This window comes from Mytilus galloprovincialis, chromosome 10, assembly GCF_965363235.1.
Source record: "Mytilus galloprovincialis chromosome 10, xbMytGall1.hap1.1, whole genome shotgun sequence".
Taxonomy (NCBI): Eukaryota; Metazoa; Mollusca; class Bivalvia; order Mytilida; family Mytilidae; genus Mytilus; species Mytilus galloprovincialis.
Window position 1 is genome coordinate 81,389,470 of NC_134847.1, and position 12,120 is coordinate 81,401,589.

Here is a 12,120-nt window from a genome sequence, read left to right on the forward strand (position 1 = left end):
TTTAATATATTGAACTAGTTATAATGACATGGCCAATGTACTTCCTAGTTCGATAAAATTCTATAGTGTTTCATACTTCAGTGCGGTACTTCTGAGTCGTTAAGAAATACCCTTACAATAGCAGATAATAAAAATAGAAAAAATAACTTATGAAAAATTATGAAAGAAAATCAATATATCTTATAATATTGAATGCATCTAGGCATTTAATTGAATTGAACCGCTTTTAAACACTGACAGTACAGTGAATACACACGATAGATCTATGACGAATCGTTGCATAGGTATTGTCATTGAACACTTGTTAAATGTTATAGAAAGTCTTGAGCAGTAATATTTAACCAAACCCTAGCCTACAAAATATAAACTTCATAAGAAATGGTAAAGAAGAGTTGATATTATCCGATGGAATATTTGATGAAATTCATTAAATTTTGTGGGACATAATATGTTCCTTCTTGTCTGAATATAAATCTAGAACTTTAATTCATATTTGAATAAAATAACTTCAATTGGACGTGAACAAACTGAAAGATATGCATACAGTTTGTCATTGTAAAAACTAGTATATTGATTGTATGTTTTACATTTATTGATAAATAACAAATAAAAACTATATCGTTATAACAACTAATGCAATAAAATGGCTAACATAAATATTAAAAACGTAGGAATATGTTCCTTCTTGTCTGAATATAAATCTAGAACTTTAATTCAGTACTTGTAGTTGACGTGGGGATATTCTCTCACTTCTTTGACATCTCCATGCGTAGTCATAGTGCCCAAGGTCGTCCATCTTGTTTGTTGTCGCAGATGTTTTTCTCAAAGGAAAGTGTCTAACAAATATACGACAACCTTTCTTTAAAACATCTTCTACCTCATTTCTAACGTCTGTGTTATTTAACAGTCTAGATTCCCATGATCCTTTATCCAAAGTGAACCCTTTGTTACACTTACAATATACAACATATCGTTTACAATGTTCATGCGTTTGAACTGCGAATTCATACAGTGCTGGTTTCTGGTATTGTCCATTACATATTTCTGTTTTACGATACCCTGTCAAGTCGCCTCTACGTTTTTGCCATAAATGAGATTCTACTCCTTCTGGTGATTTGGGTGTGATTGCTAATTGCCATCTTGACCATGGGGCATCATTGAGCATGAAATTTGTCTGTGTTACGTTTTCTCTTTTCAGTTTCGGCAGATTTTTTAACTGAAAGAAAAAGAAAATATTGTGTGAATGTTCAATTTGTTTGAACGTCCATGGGATTGTATTCTTTAAATATACACCAAAATTTTAAAAAAATAAATTAAGGAGGGAACATAAAAAACAAGGCAAAAGAAGATTAGAATCAAATAATTGAAACAAAGACAAACATGTTGAACTCTTACTCCTTGAATTTATTTGGTTTGTGTTTTATGTTGCATTGCTGTCTAATACATGTTTAATTGTAAAAGTCTTGTACTGTTTTACTAAGCAATTTTTAAATGTTCAAAATGTATGTATATGTACCTTGTACTTTTCGAGTCGTTCCTCGTTTCTTTTATTCATCATTCGTTCGTGTTTAGATTTAAACCGTGTTGTTCTTAAATTTCTACTTGGGTCAACTGTTGGCTTGGTACTTGTTTTCAGTGGTGATGATGGTTTTGTCAGTGATGGTATTTTTACCAAACGAGATGGTGTTGATGGGGCGGTCTCCATGTCATCTGTTTCGGTATGTCGTAGATTGCCAAACAAAGCTTCTAAATCTTTGTGAACTGTTGTTCCTCTGGCTCTTACTTCTGTTTCATAATTCTGGATATAAGATAAAGATAAAACATGCTGTATTATGGCTAATACTGACGTTAGGGGTTCTGTCTAGAAATGAAAAATTACTATGCGTATATTTTTATGAAATATTATTTCCCTTTTTTTTATTATAGCAGAAAATATTTATTTCGATATTCATTTAAAATAATCTACACTATAAAAATAACATTAATATTACCTGCAGAAGAGTTTCATCATGTTCTCTGTAACATATAGCCATCATTAGGTCAAATATGTTAGTAAAGTCTTTTAATGTAAGGAATTTTCCATCAGTTGCTTTGGCGATCTTGTTGAAAAATTCTGTTGATGAATCATCATCTCCACATTTAACTCCATAGATAGTAACATTCTAGAAAAAGGTATAATGTTAATAAATGCATGCTATGTGCAGGAAGACAGTAAGTTTTTGTTTGTCTTATTTTGCAAACTTTTACTAGTTCTCACAATTCATTTTTATATCAAAGCTAACAACATGAAAAGATATCAAGACGTCAGGAAATTCTTCCAAAAACAATATGAATTAGCTAAGTGGGTAAATGACCCTAAGATCATTATTGACTTACCATCATTAAAAGTTTATATGTTTCGGCTCGCCAGTCTATGTTATAAGTTTTCCCGCCACACCTAAATCCCGGTTCATGGGGGTCTGCGTCCCCTATCATAACCAATGCTCGTTTTGATCCTGGTGTCCATGACAACGACTGAACTTCTTGTAATACGAGTTCATAGCATTCATCCCAGTCGCCTCCTCTGCTCTCTTTTACATTCTTTACCCAGTTACACAGCTCTGCCACGTCTGTAGTGAAATCAATGTGTTTAGTGACATAGGTGGGAGAGCCATAATCGCCATGCGCAAACACTGCTATTCTGATTCCAGGAATGTCTGCTTGCAAACGTTGTATTAAGTCTTGAACTTTTCCTTTTACTTCGTCAATATATTCATACATAGAACAGGTTGCATCAAAGGAGAAACATATTTCTATTGGTCCTCCAGGGTTAGCCATCTTGTAGCTGAAATTCAAAAGAGCACAGTGAGTATATATATAGAGCGTAAGACAACATAACTTGATCATAGTTCAGCATATGCAAGCAATTATACCTGATACAGTACACATTATTATAGTTTACATTGAAATGTGTTTTTTAACTATCTGTTGATACCGGTATTCTTTGAAATTCCTTGAATCAAGAATAAAAAGCGGTGTTTGCATTTTGTTACTAGTATATCGTATTGGTGTTGGTTTTTTTTAATTTGTTTATGATCATTTATGAGTTAGCTTTTGGTTATCTCTTGATGTTTTTTTTAAATATTTGTGGACGACCTTTTGAAATACTGCGGATACGGGGAAAAAGAGGCGGGTTTGCACGAACATTGTCACTGTTTTCAATCAATCGATGTATGATTTTCGAACAGCGGTATACTACTGTTGCCTTTATTTTTCAGCATTTTGAGAATCTGAAATTTTGTATCAATACATGTATATTGAACATTCCTTTGGAAAGGTTCGTTTACCTTTTCATCTACAATATCAGGTTTTCGAATTTACACCAACCACCTTAACGCAATATCAAACTTTTCTAAAATCGGGATACCAAAATTACACTCTTGCTGTATATTGCTATAAATAAAATATGAATTAATTAACTGAAATTATAGTTTCAGTGTAAATGTTTCCTTTCTCTCCTAACAAAAACTAACCATGCTATAGATATATTGTAAAGATATTACCTTTTTGTATCAAGTCTGTCCGTTCGACTAAACTGTATTATGAGTGTATATGCCGAACATAAAATGTTACCTGTATTTATATACTTTTACATCTACGTCATAACTATACTACTAAAAATAAAATATTAAAGGTACTGAAAATCGTCCGAATGAACTAGTTAAGAGAAATTAATTTTTTCCTAAAATGTTTCGAAACAAACAATTGAACGTTAATTTTTCAACTGTGTTAACATGAGATACTTAAACATTATATTTTTTACCATAATTTGAAAGCTAAAATAACCTATGCATGACATTATATGCGATATTAATAAATACAATTATACATCGTCTAAATTCTCCTAACCTAGCCAAAGTATAGTCGTAGCTTGAGTTTGTTACGAGAATTTAAAACATTTTTTTCTGGTAACCTTACATGGCTTACCTGATCCCTCAATGCTATATCCCACAATTTCTATTGTTAACAAATTTTTAATTATTCACATCATTTCATGCAACGTGTAGAAATCCTGTTCAACAATCCTATCAAGCTATCTGTTCAAAATATAGATATCATAATAGTTGATATATTTCCAATTATACCTAAATACATGTAAAAGATCATATTATGAACTGAATGTTTGAAAAGGTGGGGTTTTTTTTTTGTTTTTTTTTTTGTAGATAATATCGTACAAACCCAATGGTAATGGTCGGTCAATACAGATCTGAATCGACTGAACAATCACCAACTCTGACCACAACGAAGCATGATCCAGAGAAGTTTTTTTCGTTTTTTGTGTCGATGAGTGATGATAAACGATATTTCTTTGACTAATTGTGTCATTCGTGTACATTGCAAAGGCATTATACCAGATAATGTTATAATAATAGTCTGATAAATGGCTAAAATAGAACATTAGGGGCAAAAGTACTCATCTTTATATTGCACCTCTTTCGTCTTTTTTTCATTTACACCACCATGTTCTACGTATGAGGCTGTTGGATCCAACAATTTTCTCTTCTCTTGCTTTTTGTGAAGTGTGATGTTAGTGTTCTTCACTAGAATCTGCAAATAAATTTATCAACAGAATGATTCTCTGGGTAAATATGTTATTAGTGGTGTACTTTGATCGATGATAACTGTCCTCTCACAAGACATTTTTACTCAGAGAAACATTCTTTTAATAGAATTACTTTTCAAGTTAAAGATATCATGAATGTTATCTCTCTCAAAAGCTTATTCTAAATGGGATTTCTCTAATGAATTGCTCTCATAAGTGTTATCCTAAAAGAATGCGATCCCTCTCATTATATTATTTCTTAATGTACTTCCTTCATTGGTTTCTCATGAAGGGGATCCCTCATTAGTTTCTCGTGAAGGGGATACTTCTCATTGAGTTCATTCTGAATGAAAACCCTCTGATTGGCTTTATCCTGAATATAAATTGTCAAATAGATTTCCCCTGAATGTGATCTGTCTCATTAGCTTTATCCTTAATTGTTTCTCTCTCATTAGTGTTTGACTGAACGTGGTCTCTATGATTAGATTTTCTATGAATATGGCCCGTCCATTAGCTTTATGGTAAATGATGTCTGTCTCATTAGCTTTATCCTGAATGTTATCACTCTCATTAGCTTTATATTGAATGTGGTCTGTCTCATTTTTCTTTCTTTTTGAAAGTGGTCTGTCGTATAAGCTCTCTCCTATATGTGAATCTGTTGGCCCTTTGGAAGTACCTTGTTTCTTTCAGTATCGGTATTAAATGAGGCACGTGTTCGCCAATGCTTAGTTTTCTAAATAGTGTATTGTTAACTGTTGTTTGTATATTTGTATTTTTCGATTATTGGTTCATGATTTTTCCAATGGTATATGTTCCGTTCGCTTAGACAATGACGCTTACTTCTAAATATTGACCCAGTACTAATAATTTTTTTTATCAAATTCTAGAAGTTCAAGAAATAATTTGTGTTAAAGCAGGTGTGTGATATATGCTTTGCTTTCTATCTAGCGCTTTGTGGACTGCTGTTTTTTTCATCTTTTTACGAAAAAGGGTTTGATTCGGTGGCATGATCCGGTAAGTAAAAGATAAATGTAAGATTTTAATGTAAAGGATAATATTGTTTGAGTTAGTATTTCATATAACAATTGGAAAAAAACGTCTATTGAACATGTGCAAAACTGAAAGTGATACATACATCTTGTCATTGTAAAATCTAGAATATTAATTGTATGCTTTACATTTATTTATCCATGTTCACAAGAATAATAAATAAGACTTAAGGGGGTTCGCGGGTCTAAATCATTTATATAGGATTTCTCTATATTTTTCTATAAATGAACTTTATCTTATAGTTAATAGAAAAATAAAATAAAAAAGTGGGGTCACCGTTCATTTGCGCTCACAATCTGCCTTCGAAAGAAGCATACATTTTTGTAAAGGTTTTTTTTTCTGTTGAAGTAAGAGGAGAAATAAAGGTAATATCGAGAAAAAAAAAGAAAGAAATTTATTACAGAAATCGCTCATTTTACAATAATTTAGTTTAAGTACAGCTTGTATGGTAATTATATTAAAAGATATAGGTCACCAATGAATTAAAAGAGATATTTCAATTTTAAAGCCAAAAAATGGCATTTTTCCACCAAAGGCAGATAATTTGGAACTTTTTCAACGATGTACATACATTTTAAAAGTCATCTTGGGCCAACACGAATTGTTTGTTTTGAATAATTTTTGTACCATATAATAAGTTACAACTACAAAAGGAAACAAATAAAATTTGAAATAAAAAACAAATGTTTATATTTTTTTCTGAAATTTGTATACCCTCGGGCCTCCTTAATCGTTATAATAACTCATGCAATAATATGGCTAAAATGAATATTAAAAACGTCGAAATATGTTCCTTCTTTTCTGAATATCAATCTAGTACTTCAATTAAGTACTTGTAGTTGACGTGGGGATACTCTCTCTCTCTTCTTCTGCATCTCCACATGTGCGTAGTCATAGTGATCAAGATCGGCCATCTTGTTTGTTGATGTTTTTATCAATGGAAAAATGTTTAACAAGTATACGACAACCTTTCTGTAAAACATCTTCTACCTCATTTTTAACGTCTGTTTTAATTCACAGTCTAGATTCCCATGATCCTTTATCCAAAGTGAACCCTTTGTTACACTTACAATATACAACATATCGTTTACAATGTTCATGCGTTTGAACTGCAAATTCATACAGTGCTGGCTTCTGATAGTGTCCATTACATATTTCTGATTTACGATATTTTGTCAAGTCACCTCTACATAAATGAAATTCGGCTCCTTCTGGTGAATCAGGTGTTATTTCTTATTGCCATGTTGACCATGGGGCATCATTAAGCATGACATTTTTTAACTAAAAAAGGAGGAAAACATTATGTTAATGACCAATTTGTGTGATGTTACTTTTTTAAATACTCTCAACAAATGATATCAAAGAAAGGTAAAACAAAATCAGGAAGGGAACAAAAAAAACAAGAAAAAGAAGATAAGAATAAAAAAAGAAAGCCAAAAATTTGTCATCAATGGATGGTGAACTTCTATTTTTTTTTTTTTTTGGGGGGGGGGGGGGTATTATTTAATACTAACAACCAATATGACTTCAATAGAGCATATTAGGGTGAAATTGCTCATTTTTCTATTTGTTCTTTGTATTTTCTATGCCTTTTCATTCGTGTTTTATCTATATGATCAGTGTCTTAGGTATGTGTCTGGTGGATCAAAAAATGTTCTCTTCTCCTTCTTCCCGTGATTTCCCACTCTAGTGACCACTTCCACAATCTTAAAAGTAACTTAATCAAAAGATTATTTCTCTAAGTGAAGATGTCTGTTGAGAGGACTGTTTTTCTTATTTTTGTACCATTATCTATGGTAAATGTCCTCTCATATGAAGTCTTCGCTCAGGGAAACACCTTTTTGATATTATAGATATCTTTAACGTGATCTGTCTCATTTAGTTTTATCCCTAAATGCGATATTTCTCCTTAGCGTTATCCCTAAATGTGAATTTACCAAAAGTACACAAAACACAACATATAAAACTGATCAACACGACCACCCCCACCATCTTCAACACTTGTGATTCCTGATTTAATATGTTCCTATAGAGCAGAAACCCTCTGTCAAGAAAATCATGATAGTAATTACAAGCCCTGGAATATAATATCAACTCGGAGATTTAAACTTCGCATGCATGCACTGCTGGATTGATGCTACACAGAAATGGAAAGTTCATAATTTGGAAGCTGAATTCATCTCTCAAAGATATTTGTAATTTCAGCTTTCCCTTAAATGCAATTGATTTCCATGAATTTCATTATTCCCCTAAGCCTTTGTTGTCCTGGTGAACAGAATTCTAAAGGGGAATCATTCACTAAGCTAGCAAAGATAATAACATTATAAGGAATATACATACCAGATTGTGATCTATTAAAATCAGTAAGTCTTGAATATTGGAATCCATACATATCATTAACCAATCTTAATAGTGCAGGTGTATCATCTATGTTCTATGGCACCATTAACACAATGACTTAGAACATTGTTTATATATCTTAACTAATACTTCGTTTTGAAGAGTTGTTTTGTCCAAATAAAGACTGACTGAATCATTTTTTCAATTTTGATTCCAATTCTGCAGTCAGCAATTTTTCAGCAATTTTTCCCGATGAATATTTTGTTTCTTGATCCCCATTCTAAGGTACCGATGGATAAAAACTTAGCATAGCAATTCTTATACATTACTATACTTTTTTTACTCAACTGGTATTTTTGTATAAGATTTTCTTGGCTTTGCTCAACAGGCTGATTAAGAGAGGTTTGTTATATTTGGAGCACAACTATGTAGGTAAGTGTAATTTTTATTGATCACATGAAATCACTTTTTTTCTCAAACTGCTATTTGCAGCTCATATATATATTAAAAAAAAAAAGAAGTGGTATGAATGCCAATGAGACAACTCTACACAAGAGACCATATGACACAGAAATTAACAACTATAGGTCACCTTACAGCCTTCAACAATATGGTTCAGACAAGTGCCACTTTTTGAAAATGAACAATTTATTCAGAAGCTGTCATCTAATTTCAACTAGTTGAAGTTTTTGAGTGTAAGATTAGATTTTCTGATGAAAATATAAAATACTCAATTTGCATTCAGTTTAATAGTTCAGAGGTGATTTTTTTTCTTTCAAAAAACTAACTGAAAAGCCAGGCAAATTCATCTATTCATGTAGCATTTTTTTAAGTATCAAAAACATTGAAGAAATATATAAATTTAAAGTTAATAATGAAAGATTTCATATTCTGATGTCTTTTGTTTAAACATGGCCAATTAAAGTATTCATACTAATATATATAAAGAGTCATTTTATTAACATCTGGACGGATGACCATTGTATATAAAATATAATGTTAACATTATTCGTGGTGAAACATAAATAAAATTCATTTAAAATACACAGATCACAGACTTCATGGAATAATTTAAGAATAAAAAATATCACAAATATAATAACACTGATAGCTTTTAAAGTAATAACAAAGCACATAGTTCTTGTTTCTAATATATATAGATAGGCACTACCTGTTGAAAATTGTAATGCTGTGAAAAACATAAGATTTTGGAATGCTACAAGTTACAACAAAAGTCTATATTTGGTTATTATTAGGCACTTTCTACACAGAATGTAAAACTATTATGGACATATTTTATGAAAGGTATCTATTATCAAATTATACAATGGTGTTCATTGCAGGAAAATTGATTGTTGCCAAAATCGAATTCAACTTTCAACTTTGACAATCAAAGTTGAATTTCAAGAAACTTGTAAAAGTAAAATTTAGGATAATGGTTTAAGATATAGAATCTTAGTCAAACCTCATATATATGTCATAGTACACTATTTATTCTTACATAAGAAATACCTTAAAACTTAGTCACAACAGATATTCTTGAAGTTCCATATAATGATTTTTCGTGTCTTGTAAAAATCTAGTGGGAGGAATGTTTGTTCTTAAATTTGCTGGAATGTATTTCTCCCCCCAACTATAAATAAAATGCACATCAATAGATTCATTATCAAATAACTCATTCTGCCAACACTATACACAATATCTGTACAGTTATGCTAGCCATGTTGTGGTTGGTTCAAGTCCTTTCAAGGCAAAGAATGTTTCCAGTTTATTGTCAAAATCTCCTGGTCTTTCATTAGGATCTCTGTAACGCACTGTCATATTGTCACCAAGATATCGAATAAGTGTACATGTTTCTTCAAATTTCTGTAATTTTTGTTTATACTTCTTTCTCACATATTCAGAACTTTTGGGATTAAAAGCTGTAAAATACCAATCAAAGTTTTATTAAATATCATTTTGAACAATTTACTAAGCAAATTATATTAGTACTCCTTGATTAACATAGGAGCATTATGTTTGAGGTGACTGTCAAAATCAACAGTTATAAAACTGAAAACTGCATATCTAATTAAACTCAATGTTAATGCTTAAAAACAACATGGACTCTACAGAGGTGGATAAAAAGAAAATTTAGAGTAAAAAATTAGTTTTATTTTGTCTTTCAAACATATCATTATCACTGGTCTAGTACACATTTTGTTAAGGGACCAGCTGAATCCCGCCTCAAGGTGCAGAATTTTCTTGCTGTGTTGGTGGCCCTGGTCTGTTTTCTGCTCTTTAGCCGTGGTTGTTTTTTTTACTCATTCCCTATTGCCATTCTCAATTCTCAATTCATAACAGCATTAGACATCAGTCTACTGTTATATTGGTCCAAAAGAAAAGAAACAGAATATTGTCTGATTGTATCCTTTTTTTGGTAAGTTTTTGTAAGTTATCATGTCAATTCATAAGGAAGCTTTATCCAAATACCAAAAATACAACTTACCTTTCAGATGATATGCCACATACAGCTGTGCTGACCTAGCAGGCGTTAAGAATGGATATTTTGGTTTAAAGTTTCCAACAGCAGTTAAAGCCTTGACCATATTTGTAGCGGCTGTCTGTTCCAGGTATCCTAACATTGGTAATCCAGTCACTGGTAATGGATCTTTGGGTGGGGGCAGTTTGTGGGGAAGAGTCAAATTTGAGTACTTCTCTGGTAATCTGAAGAAGAAGAAATACCATGTAATAAAACATTTAATGACATTTGTTTAGTTTAAACTCTTTTGCAGCCAAAACATATGAAATGCATAATAAACGAAGCTTGTTTTTATTCACCTAATCATCAATTTATATTTGTTCTTAACTTGAAAAAGGATATATACTTTCAAAAATTCGTTTATATCATTAGTTGCTTACATCTTGTGATATTGATGTCAGGTGGTTAGTTGTATCAATGTAAATCATGTCACATCTCCTTAAATTTATATAAACGGTAAGAAGAGTTCTAAATATCTATTTAGGCTTTAAATCATTTTATACAGGTTCGTTAAAATCATAATCACTTTCAAACCTTAAAAAAACTTCTCAATATTGAACTTTTAGAGGGTGTAAGTAAAGACTCCTTCTTACAAAAAAGAAGAAAATCATCAGTTCACTCAAAAATATCTGTTAGTACTTACTTTAAGAATTTATACAATTTTTCTTCAGACTCCATGTAAAAGAATTTTCCTTGGTATTCTCCAATAAAATCTGGATTTCCAGGTACAATAGCTTCGTACCTAAAAATAGAAAATTACATAAATAAACAAAATAAATAATTTATCTTATTCAAATAGTGTCACAAATCTTTACAAGAAGTATATATAAAACGTCATAAAAACCAATATTGAATACATACATAAAAAGACAAAATATTTTACATGTAAAAAGTAGTTACTAAAAAAATACATAAATGTACTAGTCTGTCAATAACACCGATATTCATAATTGCAACATAGCCTCACTCATGAGGCTAATGGCCATTATTGAGAACAGGTCAGGATATAACCATGTTTTTTGTTTTTATAATCAATAACAATAACTTATTAATAAAAGCTAGCAAAATAATATCAAAAGTATAAAGTTCATACCTGCACTGTCCATCCAGGAACGTAACAGGACAATAACCCTTTAATTTTATTGACTGTGAAGCTTTCACTTGTTTAGGACTATGTCTCTTGGGTAATAACTCTTGAGCAGGTAATTCTCTGGGGGCTAGTGGAGGAACATATTTCTCTGGGTCAGCTAAGAATTGTTGTAACTCTTCTGGACCTGCCATCTTGTAATAATGAGCTGCATTAAAAACATACATAAATTAAATACACAGCCTTTTTGTATTCTGATATTTTTTTTTTTCTTGTAGTATCTAAGCTTATTAAGGAGCAAAATTAGGGCTGGTTATTAGCTTTAACCATTGACTCCATTTGCATGACAATATATTATTGTAAACACATAGGTAATTTCACCCTGATATTTCTAACTTTTATCTCTGAAGTGAAACAGATTTCTATATAGAGAACATTGGGTATATTAAAATATTGAGACATAAGACCATTTTAGATACATTGCTTCTTCACCATTGAACTTTTAATAAAGAGAGTAACAGAACTGGTTCCTAACTCTAG

The 12,120-nt window shown here is 31.3% G+C and overlaps 2 protein-coding genes across 24 annotated transcripts in view; both read right to left on the minus strand.

The window, feature by feature from the left end:
- Window positions 1–570: 570 nt before the first annotated feature.
- Window positions 571–3,601, minus strand: LOC143048549 (uncharacterized). Its single transcript, XM_076222274.1, has 5 exons — window positions 3,543–3,601; window positions 2,377–2,824; window positions 1,992–2,162; window positions 1,517–1,798; window positions 571–1,216 (listed from the first exon to the last, which is right to left on the minus strand). Exons 2-5 carry the CDS (start codon window positions 2,815–2,817, stop codon window positions 710–712), a joined length of 1,401 nt encoding a protein of 466 aa, XP_076078389.1. The 5' UTR covers window positions 2,818–2,824; window positions 3,543–3,601; the 3' UTR covers window positions 571–709.
- A 5,310-nt stretch (window positions 3,602–8,911) lies between these two features.
- LOC143048550 (adenylate kinase 9-like) overlaps window positions 8,912–12,120 on the minus strand; it is a 53,332-nt gene continuing 50,123 nt past the window's right edge. For all 23 annotated transcript variants that reach the window (XM_076222299.1, XM_076222286.1, XM_076222297.1 and 20 more), the window contains 4 exons: window positions 11,587–11,788; window positions 11,137–11,235; window positions 10,461–10,678; window positions 8,912–9,894 (listed from right to left, as the gene is read on the minus strand). In XM_076222299.1, the coding sequence (XP_076078414.1) occupies window positions 9,683–9,894; window positions 10,461–10,678; window positions 11,137–11,235; window positions 11,587–11,788 (731 nt within the window). In that variant the 3' untranslated portion in view covers window positions 8,912–9,682. The remainder of the gene's footprint in view (window positions 9,895–10,460; window positions 10,679–11,136; window positions 11,236–11,586; window positions 11,789–12,120) is intronic.

Coding starts and splice junctions, on each gene's coding strand:
- LOC143048549 (XM_076222274.1), bottom strand. CDS start 2,817: ATGGCTAACCCTGGAGGACCAATAGAAATATGTTTCTCCTTTGATGCA. Junction 2,163..2,376: donor CATATAAACTTTTAATGATG/GTAAGTCAATAA, acceptor ACCTTTTTCTAG/AATGTTACTATCTATGGAGT. Junction 1,217..1,516: donor AACGACTCGAAAAGTACAAG/GTACATATACAT, acceptor TTTTTCTTTCAG/TTAAAAAATCTGCCGAAACT.